Source organism: Metopolophium dirhodum, chromosome 8 (assembly GCF_019925205.1).
Source record: "Metopolophium dirhodum isolate CAU chromosome 8, ASM1992520v1, whole genome shotgun sequence".
Classification (NCBI taxonomy): Eukaryota; Metazoa; Arthropoda; class Insecta; order Hemiptera; family Aphididae; genus Metopolophium; species Metopolophium dirhodum.
Window position 1 is genome coordinate 3,249,569 of NC_083567.1, and position 27,983 is coordinate 3,277,551.

General features: G+C 26.9%; 1 protein-coding gene across 1 annotated transcript; it reads left to right on the plus strand.

Moving 5' to 3' along the window:
- The first annotated feature begins 222 nt into the window (after nt 1–222).
- Nucleotides 223–27,297, plus strand: LOC132949943 (poly [ADP-ribose] polymerase tankyrase-1-like). The gene is made up of 8 exons (XM_061021071.1): nt 223–542; nt 5,703–5,803; nt 14,352–14,506; nt 15,528–15,673; nt 16,496–16,698; nt 18,418–18,547; nt 19,028–19,168; nt 26,635–27,297. Exons 1-8 carry the CDS (start codon nt 494–496, stop codon nt 27,195–27,197), a joined length of 1,488 nt encoding a protein of 495 aa, XP_060877054.1. The 5' UTR covers nt 223–493; the 3' UTR covers nt 27,198–27,297.
- Nucleotides 27,298–27,983: the final 686 nt, after the last annotated feature.

The window sequence follows — 27,983 nt, forward strand, 5'->3', positions numbered from 1 at the left end:
GTAACGTTTGTATATACTATATATGTATATATGTATGTACGCGTCCTTCCACCAACACCAAAACCCACCCGCACATCGGTCGCCCCCGCCGAGAAACCCACCCCCAGACCGATCGACTGGATAGTGTTAATCACGCAAACGCGGGACGCCGGCCAAGTTCGGAACAAACGCCTCGTAAAAATATATTTTTCTTCCCATACACATTCGGCTTTTGTCCGGCTCCCCAGACACCGCGCTACCACCGCCGACGCCGGTATACAATCGCGGTACTCGGTACCACTAGATTATATATATTATTATGATGTGAATTACGAAATACGCGTACCAGTTTTAAAACGAGAAAAAAAATACCATATAGTTTTATTTAAATTTAACAGTTTCAAACTTTTAAAAAATAATATTTTAAACAAATCATATCAATAATCGTTGCGATAAAAAAATAATGCGATTTCATAAAACGTGAACGGTGTTGATAGACATTGAATCCTTCAACATGTACGGGTTTACTGCCTATAAGCTTCACACGGTTACTCCAAACCCATGTAAGTATAGCTACCTATATTTTTTGATAGCTGTTTCTTATTTTATTTTACCAATAATAATAATAATAAAAAAAATCATTATTCGCTAATCAATCACAACTGTATATGAATCACAATGTATTCTGAATTTGTCTTCGTTTTTCTCTGGAATGTTCAGTTACACGACGTCTAGCTAATACTTTTTTGGTTGTTTTAAAATATATTACTTTATTAATATAAAATCATGATTTTAGAGTGATTTTAGTATAAAAATTAAAGAATAAATATTTGTGGTGCCTAATTAAGTACATTTATTAAATATATAAATAAACAAAGTGATGAATAATCAAAAGTATCTAGTTTAGGTTTTATAAATTCAAATTTATGTTTTTTATTTGTATTTAATTAAAGTTCTTAACTTTTTAATTCTGAACAATGAACAAAGTGAGGTATTGCATGGTGTAACATTATAATGATGTGTTTTGTTTTGGGAATACAGTGTTTGTGTTCAGTAAAAGTACTTCAAAGTTTCACGTAGTTCCCGCATAGCCATTTCTATAAATTGGAATTCTAACACATATGGTACTTTAGAAAGTCCTGCATTTTTGAAATGTTGTATACGACCAAAACCCGAAAAAAGGTTGACCGTGATTTTCTCAGAATAGTTTTCTGGAACCTGGATACAAACAATTTTAATTGCTTCAACTTTATAAATTATAATATAAAAATTAATTGCACTAATTATAAGTTATCTGTTTTGTTCAAGAAATTTAATTTTTTTTTTCAAAAATTAATAGCTATAGTAGTTCCCATATTTATATTGATACAATTATTGAATTACACTGTAAACTTGTAAATATACTTATATTTCATAAAATCATAGTGTTTTTTTTATGTTTGATATTTTTCCGCATGCACCATGTACCATATTGTATATTATGACGGAATGACACCAACTATATATTATATTTTGACCAAAATGTTTTAACTTGTATGTTACTATTTCTATTACAAAATAAATGTTTGTGATTTAATAACAGGGTAGATGATACAGCATATGTATAGACGTATAGTATGTATATATACTATTTACATTTAAATTCAAGAAATGTATATTAGAAAACAAAAGCGACTAAAAAGAACACATAGATAATTAATAATTATAAAACCATTCCCAGCTCCCCCATTCGGTTCTATATGACTTAAACTAAAATAATAAATAGACAGTAAATGTTTAAAAGTAAATTTGTTTTTCAAACCAAGACTTTATTTTTTCCTGCTAAAAATGGGGTTACAATATCGAACCTGATCTGCAATAGAAATTAATAATTAATTAAAAATCAAACTTACTTGCCATAACCTATTTGCTTATCTGAGTAGTGAGTACCAACTATTAAGTCGTTGAATTGCCGTAATCATTTCGCATGAGGAAGACGTGTTTCAATTAACCACTTGTGATGCCGGATCGTCGCATTTGTCAACATTATATCAAACTAAATTAGGTACAACGTACAAACATGAATAAACACTAGGTATGAAATGTAGACCATAATATTTCAGTATTCGCTTTTGAATTTCTGCAGTTAGAAAACATTTTGATTAGGTGTTGAAAAAAATGAATGGGTATACCTAGTCGAACCGCTTTTGTAAATATTAAGTACAGACAATAACTTTCCATGTTTACCGAATGGATCGTTGGTTTTAAACCGGCGTGTCACGTACTACTATAGATAATATAAGAATGGATAGGCCACCAGAATTTTAACGCGAGAGTGAACATTTTGTTTTGTTCAATTTTATTTTTTATATTACTATTAAAGTAAGTACTCATTTATTTTGAATGAATAGATATATATTTTTATTTTAGATTCGGAGCGGCTCCGATGAATGTACTGATTTTACAATGATGTGTATTTTTTTATTTTTATTTGTGTCTTTATTTTTATTTGTGTTTTTTATTTGTGTCTGTGTACACGATAGGTAGTCATAATAATGCTTCGATTTTCAGTATCTTGTTCGATGGTAATGTGAATCTAGTTGGTGCATTCTAGAGGTTAAGATTTGAAATAGTTAACACTAGCGCCGGCAAAAACAAAAAAAAAAAAGGAAAAACGGGGTTTTTACGTAAAATTGGTTTTTGACTTCCACTTACCCACTTTTTACAAATGTTTTTTTTTAATAAAATGGTAAAACTATGTACATCTATAATTTACATAGGTTTATATTTTTCGTTATTTTTTCAAGTGTTATTTAGATTTAAGATGGGGTGTCTTCATGAAAAATGTTGAAAACTACCTTAGATAACGAAACAATAATGAAAAAATGCCAAGAAAATATTATACCAGGCGGCATTATGCACGTAGTAGGTATAGTCTATCCTAAATAGTTATATCTACGTTGTGAATTATATCTCTATATTTTACCTGAGGCAAGTTGTTTGAAAAAAGAAAAATATTTTATATCTTAATTCATTGGCCGTGTATACAATATCATTACAAAGTATTTGTTTTTGTTCTTAAATTTAAATTTGTTTGACAGCATGTCAGCATATAATATGTTTATAAGTTTATAACACCTTTATGTATAAAATCCGCCCTTAAAAATATTTCTTATTGAATGACCTTTTGAATTAATACATAGATAAAGAACACAAGTATACGTTTTAAATATAAAAAATTCTAATTTGTATCATACGAGTATGTTTTGTAAAATAATTTAATTTATGTATCTTTTTTTTATTAACAACAATTTATTTTGTAAGATTGAGTAATAAGAAAATATACTAAAAAAAGTACTTATTTAATTAGCTATTTTTTTTTACTGCTTTTCAAATGTCATTCAATTAATTATGTACATTTTTAATTTAAAAATCTTTTTAAAATAATAAAACAACAACAAACGAACAGAGCAAACATATAAATACGTTATTTTTAGAACATCTCAACATATATGTACAATTTATATTTTATTGAATTTATAGTTATTTTAAATTAAAATTAGTTGCACATTATATTTGTAAAATACTTAATGATAATTGTGTAATTGTGTAGTTTGTATGCACTTCATAGTATCATTTTCAAACAATTTTTAGACTAAATTATACTCCATGCTTGTACTAAGAAATAATTAATGGTGATGTAAGGGGGGGGGGGGGGGTTAAAATGTCAACTTCAAAACTCTTTTATGCCGACTCGAGCAAAAACAAAATCCTCTATATAGGAAATTCTTTTAACGATACTCAGATGGATTTATATAAGTTATTTTATCAGTCCTTTCAAATTTAATTAGGTTATTCTGAATCAGAATATATTTCGCTGGCTTCAAAAGAGTTTAATATTATTAGCTATTCGCTGTCATAATAATTATACGAGTATAAATATACGTATATTTGTATTATGATTTTTGATTGTTTGAAGTTCACTAAATTAACGTTCATTATAGAAAAGCCGTTATTATTACTGTACCTATATAGGTAGCTGTAAATGCTAATACCTCTACTCTAGAGTTTTCAATGATGTAGATATAACCATAAATAGGTATAATCCTTCTTCAACGTATATTGTCATAGTTCATGGTCTGCTTTAATACAAATTAAAATTATATGACACAGTACATTAAATTATAATATTAGATTTTTTTTATCAATTATTTGTACATTTATTTAATAGGCTTAAAAATTGAAATGTATGAGTGTTAAAAAGAGTTGAAAATCGGCACAATATCTTTATATATGTAAAATAAATAAATACAAATACTTTAATAATAGTTTCATAACATGTATACTTATACAATTTTTTATTTATCTGTTTAAATTAATTATTATTTTAATTTTAACGATTTTAAAAATGAAGAGAGTAAGTATCTAATATTAATTAATATTCTGTTAGATGATCAAAAAATGAATACATTGAGAACATCATATATTTTAAATATGTTTATACAAGTATAGAACAACTGAACAACATGATTAACACAATTTCATGAATAATATTAATTTAAGGTTCTATAATACCAGAATTTATAATTATAAAAATATAATAAAAAGTCATAGGTATATAGAAACTTAATAATAACCTTTCTTCATAATTACATTTTTAGTGTTTATACTTGCTATACAATTATTATTAAAGTATAAAAGTTAATTTAAAAACTTTGAAGTCAATGTACGTTTATTGTATTACTATTTCCTATAATTTTAATATAAAATTGAAGTGATTTCTCTGAAATTACAAACTAATTATTCATAATAATATTTGTTTTTGTAACTGTAAAATACAACGCATCATACCTAATTAATTATTTATAATATAGATTCAAAGCTGATTAAAAAAAAAATAATAATATGAATTTCTTATATTCATTATTCATGTTGTACTATTATACTGTTGTATAAAATATATAATATTCATAATTTACATAATCTCGGACACTTAATGACGCAAAGTATACTTTTTAGTATAAGCTAAAGTATAACTAATTACCTACGTAGTAATAAGTAATCTAGTTATCTAGATTTTTTTTTAATATATAAGTTATAAAATATAATAAATCTTATTTTATCTTTGGGTTAAAACTCATTCTAAAAGACAATTATTCAAACCCAAACTTTTTAAACGTAATAAATAATAATAATTAATAAGTACTACAATACTTACATTTAAACTATGCACACCTATCTTGGCTATCTTCATTGTGGTTGAATAAATAATATACATTTCAAGTTTAAAAAAATTACAATTATTTGAAATATAAGCCACCTACTAAGTTGAACATAATATTTTTATCAAAATATTTACTTTTTAATACATTGGTATACACACTATATAACACACTACGTATTTTGATGGTTTTTAACAAATGTCTATGCACATAATATTTCACTAGTGCATTAAGTTCTGACTCCTAGCTGATTAAAATTTATGAAAATAACTTTTTAAGTTTTAATATTATACGCGGATAAGTTAAAGTAGGTACCTACATTTATTATGAACAGACAATAGTGCACTTTTGGCTGAAAATACATATAATAGCTTCTTAATTTAAAATTTGATGTACATAATATGTTGATATGTATACATTTAGCTCAAGGGTGGATAATTTCTCATGATCGTGATTGTTCCTCTAATCTGACCGACGACCTTATAGTATATTATACTTATTTAGTTTATTAATTCATTTCAGGTCGGTCGTCCGATACCGGACGAAGGACATCTGCAACCGTTCATTTTAATACGAAAATCCCGTTCAACAGCGCCACGGATCATCTTTATAGAACAAAAGATGTGAGTATTAACAGTTATATCCTTATTTTTAAATCATACAGATAATATTTAGACAACATTGAGTAGTAAACTCAATATTTGCAGTAGGTAAACCTACGCAATTTCCGGCAATACATTTTTTAAATGAAATTTGATTGTATCTTGCTATATCTATATTGTCTATTTGTCTTGTTCGTAATGTTTTTGGTACAGATATTTATTTTACATAAAAAAAAAACATCTGTAGGTATATGAACTATAGTATGTACCTAATGAATTGTATTCATAAATATTAGATTTCGATAATTTTTGTTTTTTAAAGAGAAACACTTTTTACAGGGTGCATTGGACTTGGATTTTAAAAATTCTATTTCTAAACCATATAATACGATTTTGAATATGACCAATTTTCACAAGATTTTGTTATTTTTATTATGTTTGTTTTAAACAACCAAATTAAAAATTAAAGTCCAACGCGCACTGTAAAAAATTATATTCTTTCTAACGAAAAAAAAATGAATCAACGGTGCGTGAGAGGTTTTCCTGCAAAAAATCAAGCATTTATTATTTTTGGTCGGCGGTGACGTTGACATGTGCGCACATGCAGTGCGTGCGTAGATAGCCCGGTTAGGTTAGGTTCTCGCATTTGTAACATTCACACTAATCATCATTGACGACTAACACAAATGCCACGGGCGGCGGCAACGAAATTTCATATTGCCTAAATATTGTCCCTTATTAAAGACACACGAGCAGGCCCCTTAAAAATAATATGATTATTGAATATCTACTCTTTAAAATTGGCACGTCAAGAGTCTTATTAGGCACCCATTTAGTTTAAACTTATAAGTAGGTACTTAAATATACGCACTCGTTGAAATATATTTTGACAAAATATAATATAATTATTATTCATTAGTCGTACAGATAACTACTGGATAGTTAATCGGGTTACAACTTACAATCAATATGGCGCCAATATTTAAAACGTTGCCATCGTCTGAGCTTTCATTTTAAATGCAATTTAATAGCTTTGTGAAATGTCCAATAATAAATATTATTATAATATTATATAGCATAGTATTATACATAATATAATGATTAATACCATACATAATATTATATACCGTTTGTATTTCGTTTGACAGTATCAAAATGATTGACAACAATATTTAAATATATATATATATAAATTGTACACGGTAGTCGGTTGGGATTTTGGTAAACATTAACTAGTTTAGCATTTAGATCGTGTGTAGGGATGAATAATGATAAATCAAATTAATACAAAGTGAAGGACAAATAGTACCTTGTATTTTCTATTTGTTGTGTGATTTTGTTTATATGTCTTTGTTTTAAATGATTATTAGAAGAGAATTAACATTGTTAAATAATTTACCATGAAAATATTATGATGTGCGATACTGTTCACTGCACGTCTGCATAGACTACGCTACTACAGACAATAATTTATTTTTCATATTCTGATGTATATTACAATATATTTGAGATATTGTGCATAGTAAGTATTATAGATTTACATCGGGGTTTTGACTGGCATAAATCATGTCATTATAAAATGTTTATGCTTTTACAGATTGAATTATTTAAGTAGAGCATTTCACTTAGCCTATAATAAGATTTCCATTTTTTTTTGTGGCAATTTATACCTACGTGATTTTAATTTAATATTTTAAAGCAAAACGATTTTCTAAAAATTGTTAATTTATAAATATTGATTATTGAAGGGATATTATTTTACGTATTGACTTAAGCAGAGTGAAGACTGCAATGTTTGGTACTCTGGTGTCACTACACCACACATTAAAACCCTATTAGCTGTTGATATTTAAAATCTTTATTTTTTTCCAAAATGTATCCAAATTATATAAAACATTTTTTAAAAAACAAAATGAAATTTACATAGTATAATATCCCGGAACTGTGTAATAAACTGTAAACATTTTGTACAAACTGGAAACTTGAAACTATTTAAACCCGTATAAGTTATATTATTATAATATGCTTATAAAATTGTAATAAATCTTAATCTATTATATTCAAGCAAAAAACAATTTGTACATAAATATATATTTAAATTTTACAAATAATGCGTACTCGGGTAGTCGGGGGAATTATACCTATTGGCAACTGGATATTTACATTTTATCTATCATAGGTATACATATTAAATATAGTGTATAACTCATATGTATATGTAAAATTGACTTATTATTATTGACATAGTTATTCATTTTGTTTATTGTATGTAATATATGCTTTATATAATAGTACACAAAATGGTGTATGTGCGATGTGCCTATACTAGTAATTTTTAAAAAAAATAAAAATAAAAAATAGTTCGACTTGTATGGATGAAAATGTCAAATAACATGTGACCTTTTTCGTACCCCCCTCTCTCCCCAAAGGTCTATTTACGACTTTATGTGCCCTTTGGGTATCTGGTGTTTTCGTCTTCTATCCCCGGATTTATCATCAAGCGCTTCGGGTGTCCTCCATCGAAAACGATTCCCTGGGGTCGGATAAAAAATTATCCTGCCATGACCTCTGTAAAAACAACAAATTTAACTCCGAATGATTTTTCTGCGAGTTGTTTATTGACCTAAATAGAAGAAGAAACATGTCGTAAATATCTAACTGCAAGTTATTTTATAATATGTTGCTTGGATATTTTAAAAAAATTATTCATATTTAAACTTATACGTTTGTAACCTAGTAAAACATATGTGACTGATCATGTATTAATAGTTTAATAATAATACAAGTGCATATAGATAAAAAATATTATTGATTAAAATGTATTCTGTAATTTTTTTTGTTTAGCCACCTAATTCTTAAAATTTTTCCCAATGACGCTACACTTATATACATAAGTATTACAATTTTTTATTTGATTGTATTATTTAAATATATTAAATACTTAAGTTTGATTTTTTGCACGTGAGAGCAAAAATGTATAAAGTATAGCATCAGTAAGTTGGTACTTTACATTTTTATCATAACTTTTTATTAATTTGACTTAAATGGTTATAAATCAAAATATGTTACTAAAATCAACAAAGTTATACTTTCCTTCTAATAAATCATAATTTTACTCACTACATAATTAACTATCAAAAATGGATAAATGTTAAGCAACTTTAAAGATTTTGAACACGTAAACAAGATAAAATAGGTACTATATATAGGTAGTTTGGATAGGTATCATCATTAATTTTACGATAAACTGAAATATAATTCAACACATGTACATTGGAAAATATTATTAATGATTAATGAATATAAACACACATCATTAAATGTACTGATAGATCTGGAATATTCCAACAATCGATTTACAAATTAGATTTCAATTACTTAACTGTATGAACTAGAAAATACTACCCTAACGAGAATATTAGTTACTAACCATTGTATAACCATTTATATATAACAATAAATTATAATAATGAGTAAAACCACTCAGTAGTACATTTTGTAAATTAATAATGTAATGTTTGAATATGAAACATGCCTAAACAATAGATATATATATATATTTCATAGTTCTATGATCATCGCTTGAACAATACAGGGTGATTCAACAAACATTGTTCTCACCTCCAATTTTTTTAGTAAAATAGTAAGATAAACAATTCTGATTTTTAGAAATTTTAAGTATACTCAAGGACCATATTTTTAATTATTTAGATTTTTGTTGATTTTTCAGTGGACTGCGGAGTATACAAACTTTTTTCAAATGACAACCAACATTTTTTTACTAAAAATTATTAAATAGATGATTGTTTTGAATATTTTGATATATTTAAGTTAACATTTTAACGAGTAGTTTCTGAGTTATAAAAATATATAATATTGGATCAAGTTTTTATGATACCCAGATTAATATAAATTACTAAAATGTTCAAATAATCATAACCCCCATATCTTCTAAGCCCATTACCATGAACCTAACCTACACAAAGTACGAATCTCGATTTAGATGGTACATGCAAATTTTCATAAAATTCATCGGACTAACGATTTACAGTATGAAAGAGTGATTTTTATTTAAAGATATGTATTACCCACTCTTAAATTTTATAAATTTTCTAAGTATTTAATATGGCCTCAATTGTATACGTATTTTATACTTCAAAAAATCAGAATTTGGATAAATGTACTAAGTATTAAAGTAAAATACGGGGCCACGGGGGTTAGGTTAGAATCGCATACCTTTGATAAAAATATCCTACATTATTTAACAATTTTGTACTAATAATTATTAAATGTTCAAGTAAAATATTGTTTTTGTCACCAAAATACCAAATTACAAAGTAAGTGAAACGAATTAGAATATAGGTATAATATATTAATGTAATAATAATTTTAAATTTTAAAGTAATTTTAGTAATTATCACAATTCACATTTGAAAATCATTATTTTCATAGTTTTGTTAAAACCACAATGTTAAAATTGTTTCAATATTATAACTACTATAGTTTTTAGTTGATTCTTCTTAGTACGTGTTTGAAAGTTACTGAGAAAATCGTAAAATGACCTATTTGAGTAACTAGACTCGATTTACGATCGATAGATATGGCTATTCGAAACTTTTGTAGTACTTCTATACCCTAAATTGTGGTTATAGAAAAAAACTACATCAAGCTACACATTTTTAAAGGTTGAACATCGGATTTCGATAATAATTTAAAATAATATGTTTTTAAATAATATAATTTATATTAAATAAGTTCAAAAGAGTAAAAATTAAAAAAATATAACGTTAAAAAATAGGTATAATATAATTTTTTTTCCAAAAATGTTATTTTGTGACGACTTAAAATCACGTAAAAGAAATATTTTCAAAAACGACAGTGTTTTCTGAAATAATAAGTGTCGCCCAAAATGGAACACCTCCCATTCAACTCGTATGAATAATGAATGTTACATCATATAATAAAATGTAAATTGTAAATTACAATTTAAAATTTATAAACCTAAAAATAAAATGTATTATACCTAACATCTATTTTGTTATTAGTTTTAATTTTCAATATTTCACATAAAATTACATTGGAATTTCATGATGTAATTGTATCTAATAAAGTGATACAAATATACAATTATATATATAATTTTACTATATTATATAATAGATAAATATTAAAATATATAGGTAATACTATATTTATCAAAAAAAAATATTAAGAACAATGAGTAAAACATTTTCTTATAAATATATGCTCAACAAATGTTTGTAATTTAATATTTATATTTATTATTGAAACCTGAGTTCAGAAATGGACATCAAATAAGCGACAATGCTCTTAACTGCCTTTAGTTGTAAAAAATATATATATATCTAAAAAAATGTTCATATGTTATAAGTTAAATGTTTTTGCTTAAAAATGTAGGTATGAAATAACTAGATAATAAATAAATTAAAGAAGTATGTAATTTAAGTATTGTTTTATGTACTTTGTAAATAAAAGTTTAGTTTTTGACCTTCAGTGAAGTTAAATACCACCATAAACTGTCGCTGTCATACCATATGGCAGTGTCGAAATGTTCATTATCCTATTATGCCTGAAACTTCTACCTTCCTTCTCTATGCTTCCTTCCCCTTCTCCTGGGTTTATATATAAATCGATTCGCGTCAATCATGATTGACCTATAAGCCTTGAATAAAATAACACCACTGCGATGAAAGTTTACTGTAACGATTTTAATGGAATTAGCGAAGTATTATGTAAATATAGAAAGAAGTTTTAGGCTTTCAATACCAAATAAAAATGATATATTTCATCGTTATTATAAAAATATATTTGTATATTTATAAGATATTTTCACGAATATCTAATAAATGTTTGTAATATTAGATTTTTCTATATTGTTATTTATTCATATTTTTTTATTTAAATAATTTATAAACAATAATTTTATCGAATAGAAGGAGTTTTTAAACTAATCAAATTTTTCATTCAGAATCCGCAGCGTTGTTCTTTTGTAAGATGAAAACTGAATGCATATCATAAATCAATATGATATGAGTATACGACATTATGACTTTTTAATATAATATAATCTTTATGTTAACACAAGCTTAAATATTATAAGTACCTAATGCATAATATAGGCAGCCAAGTATGTAACCTACCTAAATTAAATCAAGAAATCTGAAATAGTTATATAATTATCATGCTTAAAAAGGTTATACGATCTGTAAATATTTACTTAACATTCTACTGTAATAAACTAATAAATGTATTATAATACTAAAATATTTTAATGTTGATAAAATTGCAATTCTTAAAAATTATAAATAAAAATATATTCTGTTATAGATCGAACATTTATGAGTAAAAAATATAAAGAATATAAAAAACCTCTACTGAAGGGTGAAGACATAAAATATTTAAAGAATAGTAGGTTGACATCTTAAATTATTCAGAATAATACAACGTCTCGTCTTCAAACTTAGTTTAACATAACTTTAGAATGAAGTATTGCGTTCTATTCTCAATTCAAAATAATATAAACATTAAAAAGTTCAAAAAGTTTAGTGCTATGCTTAAATCGATTTAGAAAATAGTGTTTATGGTTAAACCGAAACGTGTGAACATAATATATACTTCTTAAATGCGTAGGAAATATAATACAGAATTAGAAGTAAAGGTCGCAGACGATATATATATACATTTGTTAATTTTTTTTCGACGTGAACTTTTAGTCAACAGATACAAATATCTTTATCGTAGTTTTCTATAATATCCTGTATTAAATAGTTGATTATTATAATCCGGTATTTTGATCGAGATCTATTTGTTAAGAGAAATATAGTATTTTAGTACCTACAGTTGTATAGTAAAAAAATAAACTATTATATTTATTTTAAAACTATAGTAATATACGTTAATACGTATACTGTATGATATTGGTAATTGGTGACTAGTGTAAAATGGAACTCTGAATAAGAACTTTTACTTTGTTACTGTTAAACTTTAACGATCTTCTGTTAAAACACGGTGTTATGATCAAGACTCATTTTGGTCATTTTTTTGAGTTACACCAAAAACCAAAATCGATTTTGTCAAAAACCAATTTTACGTAAAAATTACTGTTTTTCCTTAATTTTTGTTTTGTTTTTCCCGAAATTTTTTACCTCCCGAATACACCAACTGGATTCACTTTCCCATCGAACAAGATACTGTTGAAAAAAATCTAAGCAGTTTTACTGCCCCCAAACAGTAATGACAGAAACAAAAATAAAAATAAATAAATAAATGAAAAAACACACATCATTGTATTCAGGATCTAAAATATAAAGGTGGGTAAGTAGATGTTGTTCTGTTTCACAGTAGGGTACAAGTGGGTCACTGTATAATGGATGGTTTAAATTTGAATTCAATGATATCATTGTATACGAAAAACGATTCTGAGCGAAGACGGTTTGTCAGTGTGGATATTTTATATTATATTTATATTGTTATTACTTATTATTAATACTGTTGTTGGTAAGTTGAATTACCTAATATTATAAGAATACAACAAAATAACTGAAATCGTTATTCTTGGTTATTTAATATGTGATTTCGTGCAAATTTAAACATACAAAAACTATAAAAAAAAAACTGTATTTTTATATTTTGAGATTTTTTGGTTACAGAACAACCTACTTTCGTGGAACCTTGTTTTAAATTTTCAATTCTTAGCTATAAAAGTTGAAGATTTTATACATTTTTAACTACAAAATCATTTTTAAATTTTAGATTTAATAAATGTTGTTAAAAATCGAATTCGAATGCTTATAAAAAAAACAGTGCCTATGTAATTTTAATATAATTCAACTGCTATTGTATCAGAAGCCTTGTATTAAACTTTCACGCTTTTTGGCCCAACAAATAAAATTTTATTGACATTTATAAAAAAAAAACTAAAAAAAATGAAGATCGAGAATAGCTTAAACAGCTCAAAACAAGTCAAAATATTTTTAAAATTGTATCGTGTATGGAAAATGTGAATATAAACATTCAGTGAAAATGTCGTGTACCTATCTACGATCATTTGTTTTAGAGTTACTCCAAAAACCAAAATAGATTTTGTCAAAAACCGATTTTGCGTAAAAATTCCCGTGTTACCTTAATTTTTTTTTGTTTTTCTCGGCGCTTTTGAAAACTACCGGTAATTTTAAATGTTGACCAATGCGCCAACTAGATTCACTTTCCCAACAAACAAGATACTGAAGTTGAAAACCGAAGCATTATTTCGATTAGGTAAACTTATCGTGTACACAGACACAAGAAATAAAAAAATAAAACATTCATCACTGTAAAATCAATACATCCATCGCTTCGCTCATAATCTAAAATGATACAAACCTATACTTATTTCAGTTATTTCTAATAATGGATTTATAACTTGGCAACAAAGTAATAAGTTGTCGCAGTCAAATGCAAATAGGTAGATACATCTGTCATCTGTGTCCTTATATACAGTATAATACTCATTACTCATTGTACATTTTATAGAATCATAAAATTATTTATATATTTTTAAAATTTTCAGACTTTAAAATCTTCAACTGGGACTTCTTCTACTGCTACGTATCATAGACGTGGTACGCCAAGACATGCTTTAGCAGATCAAAATAATACATTTAGTCGGGGGTCATTTCCAAACGATTACAATGATGACGGCCTTGACGATTATTTAAGTCACAGGTTAGTTATTATAGATATAAAAATTAACCATAACATATTAAATATTTTTGAATATTCAATAGATTTATAATAATTTAGATTTACATATAATAATTAATAAGGTTTAACCACCTCAACTTATTTCACTGTTATTAATTTATCTAATTTACGTATAGAAAAAAATACGCACCAATTTATAATTTTTATTTTGTATACACATATTTTCATAAATATAAACGAGTGGTATTTTCAATAAAAAATAAATAAATATCACTATGGAATAATATAGATGACGCATTTTTTTGTTCCTTAAGTAAATGTTTTATACAGTGTACCTACCTAACTACGCATTATACAGATAATATTAAATATAGTATCTATATGTCTACACCTACGTTATGCCTTCAAAAATTGGATACCTACCTAAAATTATAAAAAAAAATTATTTATCTGCGTCATTGGTACATGTTATAAAATATTGTTCGATCAGGGTGGAGCGTGGACAGACAAGCATAAACCTACCGAACTATCTATTAATATGCCCACAATTAAAACGTTTTATATTCATCAACACCTAAATCAGGTAGTAGTAGTCTCATCATTTTTTTTTTTTAAACGCCCTTGATATATGACTACTGACTTGTATCGACCTTGTACAGAGGTTGACGCGTATGTGACGTGAGTAGCTTTCGGAAGTCTGTTGTGACTCGGATGCTTCTGTTATGTAGTGATATTGTTAGCCCGACGTGTGCGCCACCGGTATAGACTGTTATATTATATTGTAGACAGTAGGAGTCCACGAACATTATAATTAGACACACACATACGCGCACACACACATACATACGAATATTATAACAAAATAGTCTGTCAAACCTCGCGTTATTTCATGTTAAAACACCGACCATAACCCATTCATATGGTACATTTGTTTATAGACACTATATACACTATATACGCATTAATTATTAAAAATAATAAAATATTAATAATATAATTATTCATGTATGTATTTATTTATTTATTTTTTTTTGGGTGGAAGGCGGTACTCAGCAGACGAATGTAGCTTAGATGCAGGCAGAAAATCTTTAACGTTTGACTTATACGATAAGAAGCTCTCAGAGAGCATACACGACGTTCAAAAGAAATTTCATGAAATCACTGTATGCGAAAACAGCACTGTCAAAGGTAAATATTGCTATACCAAATTTTTTTTTATAATTTTGTCAAGGAAATATTTTCTAAAAATATGATTTTAAATATAAAAATCTATTAGGTACATACATATTATAATTAATAAATTTAGGTAATTTTTATACATATTGTAATGTAATTTAAAGTTAATTCTTCAGTTTAAATAGTAGGTAGTTCTTTTACAAAATTATGTTTTCTATATTCTATGTATACAACAATGAAAATAATAATAAAATACAATAGAAAATAATTATTTTGTTATTATTATCTATCATGTAAAAAATGTTATAGGTAGGTAGCTAAATGCCTAAATTCACAACACGAAATTATTTGTTTAGAATTTGGTTATTATCTTTATTATTTCAATTTACATGGTATTGATGTACAGAAAAATTCATAATATATTAATTAATATACCTACCTGGATACCTATACCCACCTTACGATTAATATCATTATCTAACACAATCCGTGTCATCACTTTTAATTGTTGTATACTTTCACAATTTTCACCACTAAACTAATTGTAATAAGAAACTGAAAGATTGTATAATCTAATAAAACTCCAATTTAAAACAAAGCATAATATACTAATATGAAAACTTTATCTGTGTAATATAATTCTCCACTCACCAGATACTTGCTATTTTCTACAGAGTTACTTTTTTATTACCAAAAATCGAACAATCATCAGTCATCTTTAAAATTTATTTTAGTTTATGAAATTGCATTTCGATGCAGTTTCTACGAGATCATGTGTTACGATTTGGTTTTCCTATTCAATTTGTAACAGTTTATTTTGGAATACTGTTTCAGAGATGACACCAGAAATACCAGATCCACGAGTGCGAACGCCACCAGAATTATCACGTGTAAATACCGATGACCCAGCCGAATGTGTTAAGCAGATGTTAAAAGCTGCTAGAGACATGGAGTTGGAATCAGTTGTTAATATTTTGACAAGCCATGATGAAGATTTTTTTAGAAATAATATCAATGACACTGATTCTACAGGTCGAGTATGTACTACCACAAAAATAATTATTTTAAAATGTATACCAAATAAATGATAGTAAAAAAAATGAAACATAGTTAGAATAATATATTACCTAATATCCATTTCCATATATGAGTACCTAAATAAGTTACAACAATAGAAAGAAAATTTTTTAAATTTTTAAATGTTTGATGCATAGTATGATATAAAATTATATATTAAATAATAACTAATAACTCCCTACTAAAAAACTAAGGCGTAGGTCATTTTTGTCATTTTTTAAGAAGGAAAAAATAAATGTGATACTTTAAATAAATATTGAATTACCTCATGACATTTGATAATAAATATTCTAAATATAATGTAATCTAATATTATTGAATGGAGGTTTTACGCATAAGAACTAAGAAGTCTACAAGCTTGTACTCGTATAAAAGTAGGTACTTAAATGTACCTACTTAAATTTGTTATTGGTAATTAAAAAATAATACTATTTATTTTCCTAACTTTTATTGACTTAACTATTAAAAAAAATAATAATATTTTTTGGTCGAGTGTTAAGTATTTATTATGACGTATGAGAAAATGTATATTTTTATGTAATTTTATGGATGTTGTTTTATTTACTCATAAATTGAAAAGCACTTGAAGAAACGCTAAACAACTAAAACGTTTTATTCGGCATCTTTATAGATTGAAATTAAATAACGATAGAAATAAGTGATAAGTATAATAATATTAAACTTCAAAACGTTGTAAAACCAACCAAAGTACTTCAGACATCCCTGTGTACTTCACCATGTGACATAATTTAATATCTGTAATTTAAAATATTTAAAAATAAAATAAATAATGTGGAAGATAAAATATACAACTTTATGTATAACTGTTTTTAAATAATATAGTGAGTTTTAAGTATTTAATTAATAATAAATATTAGTTATTTATTTTTTGGTTGGTATGGCAATTATAGGTATGTTATGTGAAAGATTAAATGTAAAACTGAAAAATGTTATATGTCGTCTTTAGGCAATATAAAACAGGGAATTATGTAGGCAAACGTAATGCTATAAATTTTTATCTTTGTTGGTACCTACCTATAACTACAAAAAAAAAGTAACTGGAAGAGTGGAAGACACTTTCGATCTTAAAAAAAGTTGCCACAAAACTTTTAAGGCACCCTTCTACCACCGTAAATTGTAATAATATTAAAAATATATAAGTCCAGGGATCCATTTAACTTATTACACTGATTTCTATCTGTTAGTATTTGAATTGTTGAAAAAACAACAAAATTATTTTTGTTTTTAACTTTTCTAATATCTTTATAGTTTTTAATCTCTAGTAAAAATATTTATATCGTATTAATAAATTATTAAAATCTATAAAATATATCGAATATTGAATATTATTTTAATATTTATAGCAATTTAAATTTGAAAAAAGTAGTGTAGTAATATGTACAACGCTCAGTCGTGTAAACGATCAGTACTAAATATTAATAATAATAATAATAATAATGCTTACAAAGTTACAAATAAATATCTATTAGGTACCTATATTTGTTTGTTACTCACTATACCTGTTTATAAGTAATATTAATATAATTATTGTTTGATAATATTTGTGATCGGTCGTCAAATTATTGGAAATGCATCTTATGATTAATAAAGTTTATATCTGAAATTTATAATGTTTACATACTTTTGTTTGATAAGAGTATGCATTACTGTTTTTACAGACGTTGTTGAGCTACGTGTCATCGAGTGGCAGCGTCGAAATAGTCGAAGAGATATTTAGAGTACCGGACTTGGATTATAACAAACCGGACAATGAGGACAACACACCATTACATTTTGCATCGCAAGCAGGTTAGTATAATAATATGTAGTTATAGTTTGAACAGTGTTTTTTCAAGTTTGTTTGTAAACCATCATTTTTTTTTGAATTATTTGAATGAAAAGAAAAAGAGGAAGTATACTGAGTAGATATACTAGTGGACTATTTATAATTTAAAATGTAAAATTAGAGTAAATGGTTATTATTATTTTGGCAGTTTGGCTACATTAATTAATGTTATGTTCAATTAAGTTTATAGTAATTACTAATTTCATAATACTATGAAAATAATTAAATACTTTCAAGATAATTACCTATCCTAAACATATTTTTTAAAATATTTTCATCAACCTTTTTTTTTATATACCTATTAATATAATCATTAATGTTGATAAGTATCTACCAAATTTGTTGCATTTTGATTAGGTACTTACATTTTCTTTTTATCCAACGTCCAATATTTTTAAATTATTTTCGACACTATCTCCGAAATGAACAACATTTACTTTTAGGTCAATCCGAAATTGTGTGCCTGTTATTGAACAACTGTCTAAAACTAGAGATTGATGCCAGAAACTGTTTGGGCTTCACACCACTAATGAAGGCTGCTCTACAAGGGCGCACGAAATGCGCGAAATTTCTACTGTACGCAGGTATAAACTTAATACTTATTCAATACATAATAGTTAATAGGTTATCCCATCTTCTGTTATACTTTATACTTAATGACACCGCATGTTGATTCATTGAATTTCATAGTGTAGAAATAGTATCCAAAATAATAATGATATTTTAAAGAAATATCTTTTGTATCTTGGTATCTATATATTTTATAATTTATTACCTACTCATAATAATTGTTTAAATGTTATATAATAATTGGAAAATAATAATTTAGTATTGATTTAGTTGTACATTTTAAGTTAGGTATATGTATCGGTTAATATTACACTCTGAGAATTATTGAGGGTGTTTTAAATGCTATTGGATATTAAAATCCCCTTCCTATATTATATAAATTGACTGTAAAATAGTACCCAGATTTAAATAACATTTATCGTGAGTATGTATAATAACTATATGGCTGTGTGCCAGCTCATTTATTTCCAATGATTTTTTTAAAATACATTTTTAAAGAATTATAGGTTGGATTATGTATATTAAAATATATACAATATATTTACTATTATTATTATTTAGAACACTAATATTGTAATGTGAAGTTGTCCATCGAATGTATCAATGTTATAAAAAACAAAGTTTTAACTTGACGGTTGTAGGTGTTGAGCTGAAACAAGAAGGCCACAGAAATCGCCTAGGTAATGGTTGTTCTTATCCAGTTTCTTAGTCTATTAATAATAGTTTGAGTACGCCTGGAAAAAGCAAAACCATGATTCCGAGGGGTGTCGAACGGCTTAACTTATCTCAACTTATCGTTTGTGCTGTGTAATGTATTTCCATTTATTGTCATTGATTTTTTTAGGTTAGGTTGTATACTTATATATATATAAGGTTTTTCTATCAGGGTATGTTGTGGGCTCTACGTTTCTGTATGTGTATTAGTTGTTTTTTTGCCAGTTTTCTGGTTTTTTTTTTATTTCTGACGATATTGTTGTATCCAGAAATCCAGGCGAATGAGAAAAACAAAAATGTCTGGAGTTTCTCTCATAATATATTTTTTTAAGATGCCTAATGCACTTAAAGAGTCCGAATTTATAATTATTGATTGTTTTCTCATGATGGGAGCAATTTAGGTTAGGTTGCTTTTAGCAGTGCCAGTATTCCGCGTCTTTACTCTTTAGTCTTTATATACCTAACTATTAATTTAGTATTAGATATGCCTATATGCATATAAATGCGTAAAATATTATATAACAGCATAGCCGTAGGTATAGGTCAATAGGACATGTTTAATGTATATGACAACTTATCAATTTATATTGTTAGGTAGGTATAGGTAGGTATATCTTAAAATGTAAATAGTTAAATTTTGTCTTATTACTATTATTACTATATACTATAGTCTATTGCATAATTATACATATAAATAATATTAATTATATACTTATTTTGTAGGCACGCCCAATTAACTGTTGAGTTATAATAACTTTTGATTAGAAGCTAATAAAATAAAAATATTTCAAAAAAAGTATTCTGCGGTACAACTATATTTTTGATATTGGAATGTTTATTTGATATTTGATTGTTGTCATTATATTATGACAATTCTAGTTCTGGCGGTGTTTTTGGAAGCATATCAATTAGTGAGGGCGAGAGTCTTTGTCTTCGAAGAAAAAAAAATGAAAGATGTATTTGTACGTTGCCAGATTTATTTATTTTTAAATTCCCTATTAAATTTAAGTGAATTAATTGATTTGGTATGTATTTTGGGATTTGATCAGAAAAACTTTGTTTATTAAGTTTTTAATGTTGATATTTGTTTTTTTTGTAAGGCTAGATGCACAATTTCCATTGTACCTACTGAGCTGTCTATTGATTTATTCTAAGTATATTTTTGTCTTTTTTTTCTAGTGACATAAGTTAATAATGCTGTCAATTGGGCTACTTCTAAAAGCTTCAATAGCCATTCTAAAACTTGCATTGTGAATTTTGGTCTTGTGTTTTTAGAACTGTCTTTTGACTCCAGAATAAATTATTGAACCGTATTCTAGGCCGAAAGGATGATTAAGGCTTTGTGAATGCGTCTTTGAATTATGTTTTCGCGGCGCCCTAATTGGTAGGTACCTACTTAGTTTTATTTTATATTAATAAAGGTTAAAACTTAAAACTAATTAATTAAATTATGTTTTAAAAATAATTATAATAAAATGTATAAATTTAATAGTTCCAGGTTAGTACCAGTTTTTAACTAAAAATTTTTTTTAGAATGTCTTATTGGCAAGGCTGGGCAAGTTAATGATTTTTTTTAACTCAGTTAAGTTAAGTTAATATGCACCAATAACAAAAAGTTAAAAGTTAAAAGTTAATTTAACTATAAGTTAACTCAGTTAAGTTAAAAGTTAATACACACTTTTTATTAACTTTTTATTAAGATAAAAAAAGTTTATTTGTTTTCTCAACGCTGGCGTACTTAATTGTTTTCCAACCCAAAACTAAATTATAGACTATAGTGTTTATACTTTATACAGTATTTCCATATAAGTTAAATTCCAATGATATAAATGTTTAAATTAAAACAATTCACGATAAATATTTTTTGACATGAAAACGAAATAGTCGGAAATAGTGAAATATAATAAAATTAAAAACAAAATAAATTAACTTACTTACCTGCCTACTTCTTAAAATGAAAAACTAATTCGTTAATTTCACGTTAATTAAAAAATAAATTTAGTAAGGTAACAGTTAAGTTAATGAAAAGCCAAAAGTAACAGTTAAGTTAAAAAGTTAATTTTATTTTAACTTTTTAACTTAACTTTAACACTTTAATTCGTTAATGCCCAACCTTACTTATTCGATGTAATAAAATTTATAATTCAAATTATAAAAAATTCCAACGTTCAAATTAATTTAGTGTGTTATATTTGCTCTATAGTCTGACACGAAACACGTTTTCTCAATTTCAAGGATATCTGTCTGACACTAATCTTGACGATATTTAGTGGATGCATTAGTGGCTTAGTGCATCTCTAAGTCCCAGCTTTCTAGATAATGATGTTATTATATTGCTTTATTTACCTACTTTGCGTTTTGACATTTGGGCAACGTGATCAAAAGTTACAAATTACGAACACCGAATTCACTAACAAAAAAATACAATTATAAAAAGGTGGATAAGTGGATGTCGCTCTGCTGTACAGTAGGTTACAAGTGGGTCACTGTAATGGATGGTGTTAAATTTGAATTCAATGATATAATATCATTGTATAAGAAAAACGATTCTGAGCGAAAACGGTCAGTCAGCCTATGATTTTACCAAGTATATTTGATGATATTATTGTGAATAAAGTAATTTATATATAACCTATTTACGTGGAGCCTTGTTTTAAATTTTCAATCCTTACTACAAAATAATTATTAAATTTTAAATTTGATATATTTTGATACAATTTGAACTTTAAATCCTTATAAAAAAAAAACTGTGCCTATGTATTTTTAATATTTTTCAACTGCTATTAGAACGATATATCAGGAGCCTTATATTAAATTTTCACGCTTTTTTACCCAACAAATAAAAATTTATTGATATTTGTAGAAAAAAAAACTAAAAAAATTGTAAAGTAATAAAGTAATTTATATATAACCTAATTACGTGGACCCTTGTTTTAAATTTTCAATCCTTAGCTATAAAAGTTGAACATTTTATAAATTTTTAACTACAAAATAATTATTAAATTTTAAATTTAATACATTTTGTCAAAATTTGAACTTTAAATGCTTATAAAAAAAAATTGTGCCTATGTATTTTTAATATTTTTCAACTGCTATTGTAACAATATATCAGGAACCTTGCATTAAATGTTCATACTTTTGAAAACTACTGGGAAATGTTTACTTTTGACCCACAAAGTACCAACTAGATTCACTTTCCTATCAGAAAAGATACCATTGAAGAAAATCTAAGCATTTTTACTGTCCTAAAAGGTGATGACAGACACAGAAATAAAAAAAAACACACATTGTAAAATCAATACATTCATCGCTCCGCTCAGAATATAAAATAAAAATGTATTTTAAAACAAAAAAAAAATTTTTTCGTAAAAGTGATATTAAAATTATTATTGAAGAAAATCCAAGCACTTTTACTGTCCTAAAAGGTGATGACAGACACAAAAAAAAATTAAAAAAACACACATCATTGTAAAATCAATACATTCATCGCTTCGCTCAGAATCTAAAAGAAGTTAAAGGAGTTCCAATATATTATTGGTATAATTCAATATTGTAACTGTTTATCGTTATAGTTTACCTACTTTTTTATGGTGTTATAGTCTATAATATGGTTAAATAACCATACATATAAATAGTCTACGTACATTATAACTTATATTTAATTTAATAGCCAATATGTAAATCGTAAATGTTTATGTTAATATTATGCATTGAGTTTCAAAATAAATATATTGGATAGTTCAATAAACTCTGTTTGAATTGATTTAGAAAGAGTTTTTTGACAGTATCTAATACTCAAACTGAATTTTCTGAAATTGAATATTTTGATAAAATATAGGTCTTATTTATGAGTAACTGTATACTATTATGTAAAATTTCATCACTTCCGTAAATTAATTTACAACACCGGGAACGTTATGTTCCATTATTTATAGGTAACCTAGTTCATTATTATATTATGGGGTCGGCAAAGTGTTGCTTATTAACTAGGTATTAGCAGTACTACGCTTATAAATAATTATTATTCCACTCGTTGTCTGCTTGTTTATTTTATTCAACTTTAATTCGATCGGTTCAAGATTATGACTCCGCAGTGGTTTGGTCTACAATTTTATTAGGTGAAAATAGATTATTGGAAAGTTTCCAGAACAGATTTTCAGATTTTGTTGGGTATACTTTAAAAATAAATCACCAACATCTTGTTTATGAGTCAGTATAATGGAAATATTAGACTTGTATATCCGCATATCCGTTAAAAGGGAATTAGTTTAAGAGTATTAGAGGTTTTTTTCATAGCCTATAATTATTCAGATAAGGTCCCCTGGTAACTGAATTGAACTAATTGGGCTCTAACAGAAGTCTGTAATCATTCGATTTCAAAGTATTTCCCAAATCCAGATCTAATTTTCTTAACGGTTTCCCATGTACTAATAATTACATTGTGGTTTTTAAACTCTCTACAAAAGTAAACATTATATAGATTAGTTTGTCTGACAACGACATTGCGCATCCTATATATTTTTTTATTTTAGAAATTCTATTCAGAACTTCTATTTTACTGTTAAGTGTAAGGTATGTTAGATATTTTTCCTATTTACATTTATGGTATTTTATTTTGATATTACTTTTACCTATTATTACTTATTGCCTATTGGTTAACGATACAATCACGCGTATTTTAAATTTCATTAAGTCCACAAAACGACGGTTAGGCCTTAGGCGTAAGTAAAAAATAAAATATAACTACGTCAGTTCACAAGCTGCAGGCTAAATTATTTTTGGGGATAGGCCGTTCGGGTTCAAAAATTGTTAAGTATTACTAAATTCTAAATATATACCTAATTTAAAAAATACATAATATATTGATAACTGGGTAATATTATTAAGTATTAATAATTGCAACACTCATTAATAATTGCCTATTAGTATTTCGGATGACCTATTAATAGTATTACTCACTTAATAAACTTTTTTTTAAAACATTAAACAAATGCGGATCTTTTTATTTTATTTAAAAACTAAAAACTAAAATTATATTCGGCATCTAAATGTTGTTATCTTCTGTCTGTGTTGTGTAGGTACAACAGCAGCTTATGTTTTTTTTTTATAAAAAATGTTATCAATTACCAATGTAAATATTTTAGTAGTATCATTTGAGTAGATTATAGTTTTATTTATTTGCGTCGTTCTTATACAGTATAAATATGACGTTAACACTTTTATCTTTTATAATATTTCGATAACGTTTACAAAAATATAAATAAATTATCAGAGCTGTGAGTTTATTGCACTAAACTCATGGAATATGCACTCAAAAATAAGAAAATATTCACTAAGTCTTAGTGACTAAGAATTTCAAAATATTATGCTAAATTAATTATTAGAATTATTTTTATCACAATTATTACAGTATAATATGGCTTGAAATGTATCTACCTAGGTAAGTACTAATAAATATTAAAAGCCAAGTATTAAAATTGTGAAAAAAAAAAGAAGGTATTTTAAGAAAAAAAATAGATAATCTTTAAAATTAAAATAATGTTGAAATAATTGATGCCGAATATTTTTTTTTACACTTTTTTGAACAACCTATGAAGAACGTTGTACCTATTTAATTGTCCGTACGAAATGGGAAGGAAAATTTAAATTCTTACATGATTCAGGAACCAATTCGTATATACCCTTTGAAAAACACGGAAACGAATTAAAACGTTTCGGAATCAATTCGAATATTTCGAAAAGAATCACCCTACCTAATAATAACCTGCTCCCGGTATAATCGACGGACGGTTAAGAATGTATTCTGTATTGTTAGTTGTTTTAAAAATAATGTTACATATATATTGTATAATGTAGGATATACCAGTTACCACCAAGTTCTATATACCAGTGTATAGTTAAAGTTTACTAATGCGCATAAAATTATCATTGTGAAAGCCACTGAAAGGAGAATATTATCGTCGTATTCATTACCTACATAATACATACTATATATTATAAAAGTTCATTGTAAGCGTGCAGTGACCTATAATAGATACCGACGCTAACTTTAATAAATAATAAAATATTTGATAAAGTCGTCTTACTTTTAAAAGGTTGATCTGAAATAATGTAGGTAGTGTACCTAATACCTAAAGTAGGTACCAACTATCATGGGTGTACTGTGTATACAGGGTGTAACTATTAATATTTTTTTTTTTTTTAATATAATTAATAGTCACTTGCGTCTAACAAATTACACACGTATAACATACAAAATATATTTTTATTTTTTAATACTAAAAATAAATTTTTTTTTATGTTTTTGGAAAAGTTAAAATAGCCAATTTGTTAATCTGATTAAAATAACGTTTATCTAAGTCAAGTAGTTTATTTTTTAGAATTTTTTTAATCATCAATTGTTTTTTGAGTAAATTAATTTAGAACGTAACAACTTTTTTCAAAATATTATTTTTGAGAATTTCCTGATATGAATATATTTCTTAAATTATTTACTATCCATATAATTTTCACAATTTTTGGCATACGTTTAAGTGCATTATTTTTTTATTTTTTTTTTCACCTTGAATAATATGGTCATTACCTATTTTTTCTATTGTTTGTTGTTAATATTATTTTGTATATATTATTATCTTTAAGTTTTACTTTGTGTGTTTTTATAAAAAGGGCTTGTCCTTGTCTATTTATGATAAATATAATAAGTAATAACTATTGTGACAAGAGCTATATAGTATATAAGCCCGCTTGACGTTTATTTATCTTGCAGGCGCTTCGCCCACCATGCGGGACACCGGTCGGGGCCTGCGGGCCGAACAGTGGGCCAGATTCTGCGGCCGGTACAATTGCGCGGACGCGATCGAGAAACTGGCGCGCAACCGACTGCTGGAACGGACGACGTCGTACGGCCGGTGGGGCAGCGACCCGGAGCTGGGGCCGCACATGCTGATCAACGGCCGGCTGATGCAGCCGCCGGCCGCGTCCGCGGTGGCCACGCTCCAGCGTGCGGCCACGCAGCACCACCGCTCGATCAAGTCGAAACTGAAGCGGGCGTTCCGCACGTCGTCCAATCCTGACTCGAGCAGCGGCACCGCCAGCCAGTATTCGCTGGTGTCGCAGCTCACCGGCGCGGCCCTGTGCGCAAGCAGCCCCGCGTTGCCGGTGCACACGCGCGCCAGGCCCATGGTCAAGTCGTTGCTCAGACCGTTGACCGTGCCCAAGGTGACCGTCACGGGGCTGCAAGAACCGCTCCAACAGCAGCAACCACCAGTCCCGTCGTCGCCGAACGCCGCCGATTCTCGGAACAAAAAACAGAAGAACAAAAAACGATGATGGTAACCGATGAACTCGGGTTACGGTTTAATTATTATTATAATGATTAAAATTATTTTTACGTGGTACAGGATACAATAAATATCGTGAATTACCCAATTTTTTCTTATAATATTATATAATAATATGCATTACGCATAATACTGCTGCAGTACCTATACATATACAATATTATAGTCATGTAGACGCTGGGTACCTACCATATGAGTGCTGCTCGACACGCATTGAATTTTTTTGTTTTTGGGGTAAACAAATAATTCATTTGAAAACGTTTTTTATTCAACCAACAATTTATTAATGTAGGTAATGAATGTATTATGTATGGATGAAACAATACATAAACAATAAATTCGATTGGAAAGGGGTTTGGAAGCAGCGTATTTATTTCACGTTTTAGACCTAAAAGCCTGACAAGATTACGCATACTTAAAATAATCAGATTTCAATTTTGTAAAAATATTTGAGTTGATCGACCCTTTTTTTAGGTTATTGTGGATATCGATTTTTGATATTTCTTTAAAAATTGTTCTTGAATAGATAAGTTTTAGTTTAGTTTTTAATTTTTTTTTTTAATTTTTAGATTTACTTCAGTGTCTTTTTTAAGAAAGTTAAACAGTTATACAAAAACCGACTTTCGCAATATCCTGGGAAAAAGGTCGATCACCTCAAATGATTTTACAGAATTGAAACCCGATAATTGTGAGTTGACGTATTTTTGTCAGGCTTTTAGGTAGGTGTTAGGTCTAGATTGATTAAAATTATAGTTTCTCGTCGGAACAAAATATA